General features: G+C 40.8%; 1 protein-coding gene across 4 annotated transcripts; it reads left to right on the top strand.

The window, feature by feature from the left end:
* Positions 1 to 1,501: 1,501 nt before the first annotated feature.
* LOC135485487 (EH domain-containing protein 3-like) lies at positions 1,502 to 11,682 on the top strand. 4 transcript variants are annotated; one of them, XM_064767561.1, is made up of 3 exons: positions 4,189 to 4,402; positions 6,577 to 7,586; positions 8,219 to 11,682. In XM_064767561.1, exons 2-3 carry the CDS (start codon positions 6,588 to 6,590, stop codon positions 8,918 to 8,920), a joined length of 1,701 nt encoding a protein of 566 aa, XP_064623631.1. In that variant the 5' UTR covers positions 4,189 to 4,402; positions 6,577 to 6,587; the 3' UTR covers positions 8,921 to 11,682. The 4 variants fall into 4 exon arrangements, with proteins under 4 accessions (XP_064623632.1, XP_064623631.1, XP_064623629.1 ...); XM_064767559.1 differs by lacking the exon at positions 4,189 to 4,402 and adding an exon at positions 4,460 to 4,930; XM_064767560.1 differs by lacking the exon at positions 4,189 to 4,402 and adding an exon at positions 4,943 to 5,237.
* Positions 11,683 to 15,767: the final 4,085 nt, after the last annotated feature.

The raw sequence follows: 15,767 nt of genomic DNA, 5'->3' as shown, positions 1-15,767 counted from the left end.
GCACTGGACTGGAACAAAGACCATGCCAGTGACCTGATCCCTCCCGCCGTGGACAGAAGTGTGGTTTCGCATCGTTAACAGCTTAGCTTAGGGTCGCCTCAATGGCCGCATGGCTGTGGGACATGATGGTGATGATGAAATAACATCTCTCAGAAGACCACAGTCACTTGAGTTTACATTGTTTATCACCAGTATGAATCCATATCCGATTCCTCAGATCAGACAGATATGATCGCATTCACCTGAGTTCCCAATGAATGGTTTATCACCAGTATGAATACTGGCTAACAGAGGCCCAAGGCTGGGAATATCCCCCCACGATGGGAATATCCCCCCCCCCCCCCCCCCCCCCCCAGGACCCCTTTCACAAATCCTACAGGGGTCATCACTTTTATAAAAAACTATTGCATGTAGTAGTAACAAGTCCACGTATGGCAAGCCAAAGCGGAATTTATTCAAGACTTTAGAATTACTATTCAAGAAGTTAAATATAAGTTCAAGAAGGAAATATATGTTCAAGACTAAAATTTGTTCAACCTTGAATCAAATGTTTTCAACCTTGAATAAGATATGTTCAACCTTGAATCAAATATGTTCAACCTTGAATAAAATATGTCCAACCTTGAACAAAATATATTCAACCTTGCATAAAATATGTCCAACCTTGAACAAAATATATTCAACCTTGCATAAAATATGTCCAACCTTGAACAAAATATATTCAACCTTGAACAAAATATATTCAAGACTCACGTGACCATATTCAAGACTCACGTGACCATATTCAAGACGCACGTGACCACAAAATTGATGACGTAGTTGCTCATGTTTTGATGCTTTACGGACTTTCCCGAACCCGCGTCCGGACTTTCCCGAACCCATGGTACTTGTGTTGCGTTTCGGAGCTCGAATTGTTCGCACGAGGTTTTGACACATGTTTGACAGGTGTTTAGGCTATACAGGCAATCAATCATGTCGTGAAACAGAACGCATCAGAAGTACCACAGATTCTACGTCATCAATTTTGTGGTCACGTGCGTCTTGAATATGGTCACGTGAGTCTTGAATATGGTCACGTGAGTCTTGAATATATTTTGTTCAAGGTTGAATATATTTTGTTCAAGGTTGGACATATTTTATGCAAGGTTGAATATATTTTGTTCAAGGTTGGACATATTTTATTCAAGGTTGAACATATTTGATTCAAGGTTGAACATATCTTATTCAAGGTTGAAAACATTTGATTCAAGGTTGAACATATTTTAGTCTTGAACATATATTTCCTTCTTGAACTTATATTTAACTTCTTGAATAGTAATTCTAAAGTCTTGAATAAATTCCGCTTTGGCTTGCCATATCCACGCGTGCGCATTCGTATTTCCCGCGTACAGGAACTCATGAACTAATGGTGGCGTCACCTGTTGTTACTATATAGAAGAACTCCGACAACCCTCAATGTGTACATCAAGGATGTAACAAATCGCGTGGGTAGTAGGTGTGGGACGTACCGACTTCCGGTGGGGTGAGTCACATTACAAATGCACTGAGCAGATACACACGTACATATACTGCTCTGAAAAACTGCCGATTTACACCGCTTTTTACCGTAAAATAAGCAAAAAACAATAAAACTTCAAGATGTTGAAGTGGATGGGAGGGGATGACAGCCGGAAAAAGGTTCCAGAGGTGTACGCCAGTGTTGTAGATGGTCTAAAAAGGCTGTACAGACACAAACTACTTCCTCTCGAAGACAGTTACAAATTTCATGATTTTCACTCCCCTGCTTTGGATGATCCTGATTTTGATGCCAAGCCCATGATATTGTTGATAGGCCAGTACTCAACGGGTAAAACCACATTTATCAAGTACTTACTAGAGCAAGATTTCCCAGGTATTCGAATCGGTCCAGAGCCAACGACGGATCGATTTATTGTGATAATGAAAACTGAAACCGAAGACGGAATAATTCCAGGAAATGCACTCGTTGTTGATCCTAAAAAGCAGTTCAGACCATTAGAGAAATTCGGAAATGCTTTCCTTAATCGTTTTCAGTGTTCGCATCTAAATAACAAAGTTCTCGAAAGCATTTCAATCGTTGACACTCCTGGCGTGTTATCGGGGGAGAAACAACGGGTCAACAGAGGGTACGATTTCACGGGTGTCCTGGAATGGTTTGCCGAACGGGTCGATAGAATCATACTCTTATTTGACGCGCACAAGCTTGACATTTCGGACGAGTTCCGTTGGTGTATAGAAGCCGTGAAAAATTATGATGATAAGATACGTATTATCTTGAACAAGGCAGATGGCATTGATCACCAGCAGTTGATGCGAGTCTACGGTGCTCTCATGTGGTCTCTTGGGAAAGTTATCGACACGCCAGAAGTTGTACGGGTCTACATCGGATCATTCTGGGATCAAGCCTTGCACCACGATGAAAATCGTAAGCTGTTCGAACTAGAGGAGAAAGACCTATTTGGCGATCTCCAGAGTCTGCCCCGGAATGCCGCTCTCAGGAAACTAAATGATTTAATCAAGAGAGCAAGATTAGCCAAGGTAAGAAATAAAGTGATGAAAGCTTTACTTGAAGATGGCAAGGCCATCTGATTTGACCTCTATCATGCAACCCAAAGAGCATCAAGAACTTAAGAAGAAAGTCAGTTTGGCCAGACTGAAGAATTCAGTCACTGCCAGTTCCACTTTTTGCTCTTTAGAAATTGTCAATTTCTGTCAACAATGTCAATCTAATTTTGAATTCATTGCCTTGCAAACTAAAAAATAAACCACAAGTTAGAAAAGATAATGCAAATTTGTATTCGACATTATTCTGAATCTGATTCGACAATGATTCTATTTCATTCGATCAATCCAAGTATTGTAGAATGTCCCAGCTGTCGCTGCATATTCCACTCGAGGTGCAAATGACATCAGTGATGTGCGTCTGTATGCCTACAATAATTTCAGCTGTGAACCAGAGATCATCATATTTATAAACATTACAATGTATAAGCCTACGGAAGACATACATTTTTTGGAATCTACAGAAGTGTTTCCAAAAATTCATGTATGTAGCATAAAACATGTATGTAGCATAAATCGTACTGAAAGTTCCATCTTGACCATTGACTGGGATTGATGCTTTTGCATCTTAGCATACTGGATACATTTTTAAGGGGGTTGTTCACACTGTAGACCATTAGGTTCAGGATGTGAACATTTTTGCTCAATGCAAGATGTTCGTTCTAGAGTTCTGCCTTGCCAAGCTATGTGGTAGGTCCCAAAGTTTTTCTTCCTGAGATAGCAGAATTACAAGTTCAAATCCCAAGAAGCCACAGTCTGTGGTTTAAGTTTCACCTTCCTTGTTGGACACTGTTTATTTTTTGAAACTCACGTTGGCTTTTTGCCCAGATCTGGGTCAGTGTCTACTCTAATTTTACTTTAACTGCTAATTAGATATGATATCTTATTTTCATGTTAAATCAACCTGACCCAGAAAAATGTTTCTTTCGTGCATTGGTAATGAAGTCTACATTGTGCCTACTGTGAGACCAGTACTATAGTAGTAGTCACTGTAATTCATCTTAGAGCAAAGAATCCATCGGGAATTGACTCAAGGTTGACTGAAAATTGCAGCACATTTAAGATGCATCTTGCCTGGAGAGTTGTAGAGCACTATAGGCCTACCGTGTGGTTCTCCATCGTTCACTGTTGTACAAGTTATGCTAATGAAGGGCCTTGTTGTAAATGCTTTAAAATACATGTAAATAGACCTTCATATACCAGTAGAGCCAGTCATAACATCAGCCTATGAAATAAGTATTTTAACACAATAGCTGTAAAGCCTGGTACTGTATCTTCGCAGTGATAACAAGACCTAGTAGTGGTCGCTTCCATCTGTTCAAAATGACCTAATGTGTTGTTTCAGACACAATGACAGGTGCCGCTGAAAGTAATGATCTCCCTTGTTTTATGTGTCATCAGTGATAACACTTATTGTAGCGCTGGTCAAACAGATCAACTGAGGTCCGCTATACTATAAACTATTGGTTGGATGATAGTTGATATCAAATTTATGTTGTAAATACAGTGTAAAGTAGAGCTGATATGCTAGCCTCTGTTTCGGGTAACTACTAATTTAGTGTTCTGAAAGAGTGAAATAGGCTCATTAAAAGTTCTACCAGCCACATAAATATGGTCATGTGCAAATAATGACAGAATTCAACTCGTTTGATAGCCAGGTGTGTATGTATGAGATGAATCATAAGGCCCTGTTAAGAAAATTATTCGTTTGACAGGTCTGCTGGCATAACAATAGTCAAAATCAAAATGAATAGTCTCCCTACACTTTCAGAAACTTTAAAAAGTATATCTACGAAATAAACCGAGGGGCTCATCGACCATGGTCGGTATGATGTCATGAGACAGTGTTGAGATGCAGTTTGGATTCAATATTTTCAATTAATCTATGTTCACTTTCATTTTCAGGGGCTGGCCTGACCTTTGAACTTGAAGGAAACATGATTTTCACCACTGGAAATTTAAAAACCAATGTTGATATTTCTATAGTTTTGACTCGCATGACTTACATGTATGCAATCTTTGTCCTTTGAGAAGTAACATTTTTATTTACCAGATTTTTTCCTGTTTGAATTTCTTTTTATAAGCCATAAACCAGGGGATGGCCTACTGACCCAAATGCATAGGCCCTCATGTTGGTGTGACTGGATGAAGGCCCTGAAAGAGATAAATGCATTTTGGATGAGGCGCATGCAAATTGGTTGCAATGCCAGATGTTGTGCTTTATCTTGCGAATCGACGTACCATACACATTGCAGTTGTTCACCACATCTCTAAAACTGTATCTAACGCCACTTTTGTTTGGAGTTTTGAAACTAAAGCATCATCGATGAACGCTGGATATCATTCTGGAGTATGACACAAGGACTTTTTGAAATTTATGAAATTCGGATGTAGTGAGGAGGTTTTGGTTGCATGACGGTGTAGTCGTGACCATATGGAGGGAGTTCCTACTGGCTACGTCTACAGTATCTGACGATTGAATTTGCATTACTTGTTTTACGGATACAAGTGCAACACACATACACTGTACATGTACCAATACACCTAATTGAGGACGAATTTCACTGCAACTGGTTGTGCTTAAATTGGTGTTTTTAGAAAAGTCTTACACTACAGGAGAGGGATTACTGTAAATTCTTTATATTTTGCTTAACGAGGTACTGCTAGCGCATGTGAAAACTTTGAAATATTGTCCTTCTGAATGTTACCCTAATGTGAGAGTCCACATCTATCATCTCGCTGACCAGTAATCACTATCACTAACGGCATGTAATCTTCTGGTGTCTGGCTTCTGTGTCATACTGTATCCATTCAGATTTGCCTGTTTTGGCACTTCTGAAACTATATTCAGGCAGAATTCACTTTGTTTCTTGCCCACAACACTGTGGTGGAATCATTGATAGAGCTTATTTGACAGTGTCATTACCCAAGGCAGTTTCCATGGCTTCTATGACAAATATAGGAGTCAAATTCACGATACAATGTAGTTGACTGCGATTTATTTGCACTAAATTGGCCTCATCTTTTCCTTGCTATAGTTCGTCATCTGTGTTTGCCTATCCTATCAAGTTCTAGAACTCTGGAAATCAGCAGATCAGTTAGCAAATTTTAACCAGTGATAGTATGTGGGTTGAGAAAAGCATAACTTGACAGTCACAGGTGGTTATACATCGTCTGAATGAATTCATCTATTCAAATAGATGCATTTCATTTTGTTTTCAATGAATACAAATAGTTATTACCGGTATCTAAACAATGGTTTGTGCTTGGCAGTCGATTGTTTTGCGGGCTCTTAAGTTGGCCACCATGAGCCTGAGACATGACAGGCCTGCGGGAAACAAAACATTGAGCTACATTGTATGCTCCAACATCTCTGGTTTCTGTCCCTGGGGGGGACATTCGGTGCTCTCTGGGTGTGGGGTGTGCACCCCCCCCTTCCAAAATTTCTGGATCCACCACTGCTGGTCTTTGTACATTATGTATCGTCACCAGAAAACTCTTTTCCCACACAATACGGTTTGTGTCAATAGCGCTTCATGTTCTTTACCACAGTCAGTTCCTCAGCTACGTGGTACCACACAGCCAGACAATTTATGGTTTTCATAGTGATTGCCATGGTGTTTTAATAAATCACCATCCACCCATTCTCTGTCCTACCACATTGCTGATGGTAATCAAATGTTACGTCTGCTTGTAGCATGGTGGTTGTGGTCAAACGTATTGAACTTGTCATGTATTGCATGTGAAAATAATTGGTTGGCTATCATCGCCTACAGCAGCCAAAATGAAAAGAAATGGAAATTTCCAGAAAAAAATTAGTGTTCTTGAAGAGGGTGTCCCACTTGGAAAGGTGTCTGCATGCTCAGGGTGGTTCTATTACAGTGTACTACACCATGTAGTATTGGTTTGGCACAATCCACACATGCATGAGGCAACTTCACACAAGTTTTATTATGGAATTTGTTACAAATGCCAATTTCCCATATTGAATTTTAGGTAAAACTTCCATGGGCTCTGAAATCTCCCTTCCTGTGTTAACCCAGTCAACAGACGAACCAACAACTCCGACCAGGCCGAAACCATATTTGTCTCACAGTCAGCCCATGGCAAGCGGCTCATCTTCCGGCAGCGGTATGGATTGGTATCAAAAAGTTGTTGACGAGCTCAAACTTATGTACCATGACATTTTGTTACCATTGGAACAGGACTCTGAGTTTGCAGAATGTCATTCAGGGTATCTTGAAGACAGTGACTTCTATGCTGTCCCACTAGTCCTTATCATTGGGCAGTACTCCACAGGAAAGACAAGTTTTATTCGGTACCTTCTTGGCGAGAATTTTCCCGGGATGCGGATAGGTCCAGAGCCGACAACGGATTGCTTCACTGTCATCATGAAGGGGAAAAATGAGTCGATTCTTCCAGGAAATGCTGTGGTATTAGATCGCAACAAGCCATTCCGCTCTTTGTCTAAGTTTGGAAATGCATTTCTGAATAAGTTCTACTTAGCCCAGATGGACAACCCAGTCTTGGATAGCCTGGCGTTTGTTGATACTCCGGGAATCTTATCAGGTGATGTCAACATGCTGAACCGTGGCTACAGCGTCTGTGATGCTCTGGAATGGTTCGCGTCCAAAGCAGATCGTATCATTCTCCTTTTTGATGCATTCAAGCTGGATGTCTCTGAAGAATTCCGACGAAGTATCGAGTCAATAAGTAAATATGATTACAAGATGCGCATCGTCCTAAACAAGGCAGATTCATGTGGATCACGAGATTTGTTACGTGTTTACGGTGCAATGTTGTGGGCATTGGGGAAGGTGTTGTCCTGCTCGGAGGTCGTTAGGGTCTACACAGGATCATTTTGGGATGAACCGTATGATTTTGACCACAACAGGAACCTGTTCGATTTGGAGAAGCAAGCATTGATTGATGATATGAAAGTTCTGCCACGTCATGCCATTGTTAAGAAAGTGAACGACTTCTGTCGTAGGGCCAGATTGGCCAAGGTAAGAGCCATCATTCTAACTGGTGGTTGGTTGATTAGAATTATCTATCTTTGGCCTTGAAAGACCATAGGAAGTCACCGGAGGGGTCACCTCTGATGTGTAAACTTGAATTATAGACCAATTTGCAGCTCCCTCCCAGTAGACTGGTGCTCCATCTGGGGTTATGACTGTTGTTATATTTTTCATTCCATTCCAGACTCAGATTCAGTGCAGAATGGAGCAACGTTTCACCTAGAAGAGGCTGCTTCAATCTTTATTCCATTCACTTTCTAAATTGATTGTTATTCTTGCAGGCCAGGTCTACTGACTCTCCTCCATTGCTTGATTTCAGGTCTACTTCCTTCCTTGTGGCCATCTCTGTTGGCCGACAGCAGAGAAGTCCGTCCGTCACTGACGGAGAACTATGTCCCCAATTACAGAGTATTGTTTCTCAATTGTCCTTCCATTTGTTCTCTTTATTATACATTATCTCTTGCATGCTTGGTTTTCAGGTCTATTCCTTCTGGCCACGTCTGTAGGGAGATCACAGAGAAGTACAGGCGATCCGGCACTGACAGAGTACTATGTCTCCAAGTAAAGAGTACTGTATTGATCTTCTTGCCATTGACTTTCTCCTCTGTGTCTCTTTCCAGGTTCATGCGTACATCATCAGCGCCCTGAAGAAGGAGATGCCGAGCGTGTTCGGCAAAGACGCCAAGAAGAAGGAATTGTTAACCAATCTTGACAAGATCTACAAGCAGATCCAGCGAGAGCATAACATCTCACCCGGAGATTTCCCACCGATAGAGCGCATGCGGGATATGCTGAAAGACCAGGACTTCAGCAAATTCCAGCCGCTGAAGCCCAAGTTGATTGAACGCGTCGATAATATGCTGGCAGACGACATCGCTCGTTTGATGCAGATGATACCGCAGGAAGAAGCCATCAAATCGGAGCAGCCGTCTGTTAAGGGCGGGGCGTTCGACATGGTAGAAAATACGCCGTTTTCTACAGGTGCCTTGGAGGGGGCTGACAGGGGCCGTGGAACCGGTCAGTGGGTAGTCGCAGAAAACCAGGCCAAGTATAATGAGGACTTCCAGAAACTTGGCCCGATCGATGGGAAGTTGAGTGGAGCGACAGCAAAGGCTGCTCTGTTGAAAAGCAAGCTCCCGCATACGGTTTTGAGGAAAATTTGGGAGCTTTCTGACATTGACCTGGATGGGTGTCTAGATGCTGACGAGTACGCCCTCGCCATGCACTTAGCAGATATCAAAGTCGGAGGTGGTGACCTCCCGAAAGTGCTGCCAGATCATTTGGTTCCCCCTTCAAAGAAAAAGGAGGGTTTCTCTCCATAATGTTTGACATTTCTAATGCAGCTGGCCGTGTATTGTATTCTCTCATATAATGGCTGTTTTACCTACTGCGGAATCAACTGTGCTTGCATGGGTTTTGTTGGCTTGTCTTTAAAATACAAAATGAAGTGGATTTACTTAATTGTTTCAAGAACTTGAAAAATAAGGGTTTTTTTGTTGAATCAGAATTGAGGAATCCATGTGGCAAAGTTGTTTTGCAGGACCATGGACCATGAACCTGTAGTATATGGACTAGATTTGAATGTAGAGAGTGGCTGTCTTTTTAAGTATCCAACAGAGTCTTCGAATCATAAGAGTGGTGATGATACTTTTTTGTGGGTTTCCATCTTTTGGTCTTTGGTCTCTGTCCAGTCTCGTCTTCAACTCTTTTTGAGAAAATCTCAACTGTGGAAAATTTTAGAGCATTTTGGGGTTAGGGCAGCAGGACTGTTTGTCCAAAAAGTAATGACTCTGTGAATACTTATGGGATGGTCCTTTTGTAGTATAGACTAACAGAGTTGTAATTTGATGTAAATAATATATGTCCATACAGGGATGTACATGTACATGAATGTTTGTGTAACACAAATTGAAATTCTAAGCTAAGGTCATTATAAAAGGCTTTTTTCAAAAAAGTAAAGCATTTTAGCAAACTTCTCCTAATGCTGTTATACTTTGCACACATGACTGTGATGAGGCTTATTTAGTCAGTCTTATTCTCGGTAAAGTAATCAATTATCGAGATGGCTGAGTAAATACTAGTCTATTGTGTCTGTTTACATTTCATTTGAGCAGATCATAATTTCTCAGGCTTCTTATCCTCGGTATCATTCATTGTGTTCTAGCCAAAGTATTAGGAAACATCTTCCCCGTCTATCTCCCATTGCATTTTAAAGTTTCGACAAACACTTTCCGTTGTTTCATCGTGAAGCGTTAACCAGACTGTTTCATGGTATTGTTAATCAAGTAACAATCTTTCCGTCAAAAGTCGATCATCATGCTTGGGTGATTGATGAATATGATTCACTACATATGTATTCCTTATATAAATGATGTCACTTATGTCAATTTATTTAAAGCAAAACTATGTACATGTAGTTGGTTGTATTCCAATGTATCGTCAACCAGGTCAGTAGACCACTGGACATTAGTATTTGCATGTTGAGCTGTTCAACATAAATTCTTGCTCCCTGGTAATATTGTAGTACATACTTTATACACTTGTGCCAATTTCTCATTACTGGCCTCAGGCATTCTAAAAATATATTGAGACGAATGCTGCCTATGCTGATGATTGGATATATGAACGGATTGGATTAGATTAAAAAAATTGTACCAGTATGTTTTTGAACAGAACTGTGGAAATCTAACTATCAAAATAACCAAAAACACAGCACAGCTTTCAGTATTTGTATTTTGACTGTGCTGTTAATGAATATGTTTGAGATGCAACTTGTAAGATTCCCCAGTTACATCCCTTCTACCAGTTAGATCCCCGGTACGATCTCTGATGTTTTGTACATCATGTCGAGGCCAAGTAGGGCTGTAGTGCACATCCAGTGGATTCATTTGGACTTTTTTCAAAGCCGGTGCTGGGGCACTAGTCATGACCTCGTCGCATGTCTCACATGTGGATGTGTCATGATGAACCTATATCCCTAAAAGTTGACAAGTTTCCTCAAAAGTGGGACGACATCTGGCTCCTAAATTGAACTTGCTTTCAGTTTATACTACATACATGGTCGTATTTTTAAGCCTTTCCTGCATGTATCCGGTCAACAAATTCTATCATAAAATGTCTGTAACCAACATTGATGTACATAATTGGCAGGCTCTTGTTAACCTTGTCCCAAGGTATAGTGTCTGCATTACACTGCTGTACAAAACATGAGCTTTATCAGACCTGGTAACTCAGAGAAGTAATTTTGTGAGACGCTACAGGGTGCTGCAAAAATGCATTGATTAGTCATTTAAGGGGGCTTTGTGCCATTCATTTCCAGCAGAAATCCATACTTAAGCCGCTGGCCTTATCTGTTTGAATTTGTTGATGCATTTTTGTTACACCCTGTAACTACCTGCATGTGCATGTGCATAGTTAGATTTATAGGGTATAGGACATGCATTGTAGGTTGCCATGTCAAAGCCACGAAAACACATTATATTGTATAGGCTTTATACTAGTCAAATAAACTTATTGCCACCTCTTCTTAATGAGACTCGCTATCTTCCTGATACTGTCACACATAAAACTTAATCCTCAAGGACAACTTGACAAGTCATGTTTCAAAAACATTAGAATCTTGCTGTCTCGGTGGTATTGTCTGGGTGGTGATGTTATTGTAGTTTAGGGATATCCTGATTGACATCCTGTTCAGTGGAACCTCTTTCAGGAGGCCACTTTCTATTTAGGACAGTGGTTTTCGTTCCAAAGTGGTTGTGTCTGTACAATATTGACCTCGATAATCAGGACACTTCCTTAATGAAGACATCATATATCAGTCCCAAGGGTGTCCATGCTAGAGGTCCTGCTGTACTTTGCAAAGATTCACGAGCCAAAACTGCATGTCTGATAAACAGGACACTAAAAAGTATTTTTCAACAGATGAATATTAAAAACCATTGTGCTTATATGCTTTGGGTACATTATTCATCCAGGATAATTGAGAGCCAAAATGAATGTGTCATTATCACAAACTGAGTATTTGATTGTAGCTGTTCAATGACTCTGCCAAGCTGAAATAAACATGTTGAATTACTGAGTAAAATTTATTTCAGTTATTTCATTTCTGGTTGTAATAACATCTCCCTGGGTGTCTCGAGCACTGATTGCGCGCTGTACTGTCCTGGTTGTGATGCTGGCCTGATGTCCCGGCAGTTGGATGTGAAGTTCCTCATATCATCTGTATGTTATTTCAGTTGTAATGCAGCCCTTTTATCTTTGCCTGGGCCTGGACGTGAATTTTTTTTCCTGAACCTTTCGGGCAGTACAGTGTACATTTGTACACAGGTTCTCAGCCAATCAGATTTCGATAAATCTGAAGAAAGCACCACATTGTCTAGTGAAGTGCGTCGAAAACAATCAGTCTTGAAAAAACACATTGCACGAAATGATAAATTTTGACTGCTGCATGCAAAACAGCAGGGATGGCTATTCTACTTGTGTCATTTGAACCCATTTTGCTTGTATAGTTTTGTTTGTATTTTATACTGTGTAGTAGAACTTGCCATTATATCAATAGATATTTCTGTAAAATGATGCTTCAAATAATGCTGTTCTCAGCATACAGTATCAAAATATACTGGAGGAAGACCATACACATGAGGCAGTATCCAAAGACAAGTCTCATTGCAGAGAAACATATTCATACTGGAGGAAGACCATTTACATGAGACAAGTCTCATTGTATATTCATACTCAACATGATATCTGAACTGAAGGACTATCCCTTGGATCTTGGAGATGGGCTATTGTTATTGTCCTTTCTGTAGGTAGGCCTATATGTTGCAGGCAGCATAACTCAAATATCTAAAATCTAAATAACAAGGGAAAAGAAACGCATTATAAAAATAAAATATGAAGTAAAAAAGAAAAAGAAAAATGTTGTCCACAACCGGATTCGAACTCGCCACCTTTGGATCGAACATCGTATTCTGCTATTTCTGACGAGCGCTCTACCAACTGCTCTAATGTTTCTAAGACCTCTGACGTCATGTATTTGTCAAATCTGATTGGCTGAAAGTCCCTGTACAAAATGTACAATGTACTGCCCGAAAGGTTCAGGAAAAAAATTCGCTAGCGGCTTGTGTCATTCCCCTGGTGGGGACTTACAGAACTTGTTGGCTGTAGTAAACGAGAAGTCTTTCACAGCCGGCGGCTGGTTTGAGCATCTTGACCCTCAAGCCTTGGAGCCACTCCGCCGACCCGGACTCCGTTACTCCAACGGACCGATTAACTCTGATAGTTCAGAATGGGTGTGAGGGGCGAAACAGTCTTGTATGACTTTGGCCTATGTCTTTCATGACGTCGGCCCCTATCTCTCGCAACCTGTTGCAGTATCTAAAACCCCATACCACATACCCACACACCCACATGCCAATTTTTTCCAGATGGGGCAATCCAATGACGGCTGAAGCTTTTATAATAAGCCTGGCAAGATTGGATCACTCATTTTTAGTTCGTCTTACCCAGGAGACAGGAGTGTTTAATGGACGAATCAAGTTTGATATCATGCTATCAAAGTTGGCAATTGTATTCTGTTTCGAATGATTGCAGGTTTCGGAACTGAGCGCCCTACGAACGACCAGCTACAAAGTACGAATGTCTGTCGAGTCATCAAGTCCTCTATCTGCTAATTGATTTACACGACACTGAACCATATACTTGGTTGTAGAAGGAATTGGGGAAATGATTTTAAAAAAAGCGTCGATAAAATGCATTTACATCGTCTTTTGGCTTACGGAACCTGCCTAATGCATTTCCACAGCTCAGCATATGTACATGTACAAGTATGTATGCTAAAGCAAATCGCACATTTTGACAATGCCTGTCATATTGATCATTGACAGAACAAAGGTCTCGCTTGAGCAGATAACTACTAGCCGGCCTGGTTCAAGGGGGTACCCGCATGTGTGACGTCAAATGTAGCTCGGTCGCGGTTGATTTGAACACCAGTCGGTTGGTGTGTGAGGTGCGGAGAACATCGCGGGACCACTTTCTCCGATTTCAAACGTAAAAATGCCTTCAAATTTTCCGAAACAAATCAAAACGGCTGCAGCAGAAGGTAAGGCACAGTATCTATTCCTGATAAAGGTATGGGTAGGTTTCAAAGGGTTTTTATTGTAGGAATAGTCATATAATCAAGGCGGGAATGAACTGCGCAGTTTGAAATTTCAAGCCAGACATGTTGAATTATGTACATCACTGCACTTCATGTACATGTTCAACGGCAATTTTAATTGCCATCCCTAATCAAATACCATTTGCTCAAAGAAACTAAAGGCGCACGTCCAAGTCATGATGGTGAAGATGGAAACTGTGATCATGTTAAATCTGCGAGATCCCATCACTGCTCTTCTATCCTGTGATGTGGAAATCTCTACTGAATTCAAGGTTTGTCTAATTATGTAAATTGACGTAAACAGTTAAAAGTTTTAAATTCAACAACAATTCATTTGGCGGCCACTATCCCGACTGTGGTGTAGCACCCGACTGTAACTGGCATGAAAAGGGGATACGCTGGTAATGGATGTCAGATCGTGGTTCCCTGACCTTTGCAAACAATTTCACTGGACGTAACCCACGCGGCGACACCAAGGACCGCTGGCTGATCTATTGATATGTTCGTAGCTGGGTGTCAAAGTCGGAGAGAAGAAGAGCCACTCTTCTCTTGTAGGGGGTTCACTTGGAAGTGTTTGCATTTGTTAGCCTATAAACACAAGATGTTAATCCTTCAGTCTTGGGTTTGGCGGAGAGAACTAATCTTACATAAGTCCCAGAACAATATCATATGTCTTTATGGCAATATTTATTACTGGGACCCAGTACAGTGCCGTTCTATCCAATATTCTTTGAGGCTGTTGGAAAGACTTCTTGTCTAAACAGTGCCATTCTGCCCCCTCTAAGGCATATGTTGGCAACTAATAAATTGACTGAGAAATGAACGCAGTTGAACACAATGTGAATAATTCAGTCTCGGTTTTCGCCGAAAAGAAACCCTGTGTGGGTGTTTGATCCAACATACTTTGATGTGATTGGAGATGGAAGTTTGCCACAGTGCCTTTAAAGGTATGATAAAGACAGCATTAGTATGCTACCTGGTGCTATTCTGATGGACCATATTGCCAGGAAAACTAAAGTGGCAGGTCTATAGTCTGAATTTACGTTGCGACTGTCCAAGTCAAAGGCAAGTCTTGCTGAAAATCTATTGGAAGGAAATCTTGATCTTTACATGTGTTCCTGAATTTGACCATTAACTTGATCTGTCTCATGATTTAAGAGGTGACTGACCCCTCGGCCCATGAGGTGTGAAAGCGAGAATGATGAGTGCCAGTCTTCAGAATGACGAGGTGGCAGTGCCCAGTCACATCACAATCACATCAACATTATCAGGATGATCAGGTCACAGATCGCCGATACTTCAGGGGAGTCGGAGGAAAATTTCGGGCAGTACAGTGTACATTTGTACACAGGTTCTCAGCCAATCAGAATCCGATAAATCTGTGTCGTCATCATGAAACTTAGTAGAACGTGCCATTATATCAATAGATATTTCTGTAACGCTGTTCTCAGATCTCCAGCTGTCCTTTCTTGTGACATGCCTGATGCTATTCCTGGTGATGAAATATACGTATTAGTAATGTAGTATATTTCTGGTGCGTTCACTGTTGAATAAATCACACAAATCCTGAAAATCTTTGCTTACATATTGTTTTGTGCTTGTTACTCAAATTAGAAGCATACAGTATCAAAATATACTGGAGGAAGACCATACACATGAGGCAGTATCGAAAGACAAGTCTCATTGCAGAGAAACATATTCATACTGGAGGAAGACCATTCACATGAGACAAGTCTCATTGTATATTCATACTCAATATTATATCTGAAGGACTATCCCTTGGATCTTGGCGATGGGCTATTGTTATTGTCCTTTCTGTAGGTAGGCCTATGTTGCAGGCAGCATAACTCAAATATCTAAAATCTAAATAACAAGGGAACAGAAACGCATTATAAAATAAAATATAAGGTAAAAAAGAAAAAGAAAAATGTTATCAACAATCGGATTCGAACTCGCCACCTTTGGATCGAACATCGTATTCTGCCATTTCTGACGAGCCCTCTACCAACTGC

The sequence above is a fragment of the Lineus longissimus genome, chromosome 3 (genome assembly GCF_910592395.1).
Source record: "Lineus longissimus chromosome 3, tnLinLong1.2, whole genome shotgun sequence".
Taxonomy (NCBI): Eukaryota; Metazoa; Nemertea; class Pilidiophora; order Heteronemertea; family Lineidae; genus Lineus; species Lineus longissimus.
The sequence above is the reverse complement of the archived record's forward strand: the minus strand, read 5'-3'. Positions and strand labels throughout refer to the sequence as shown.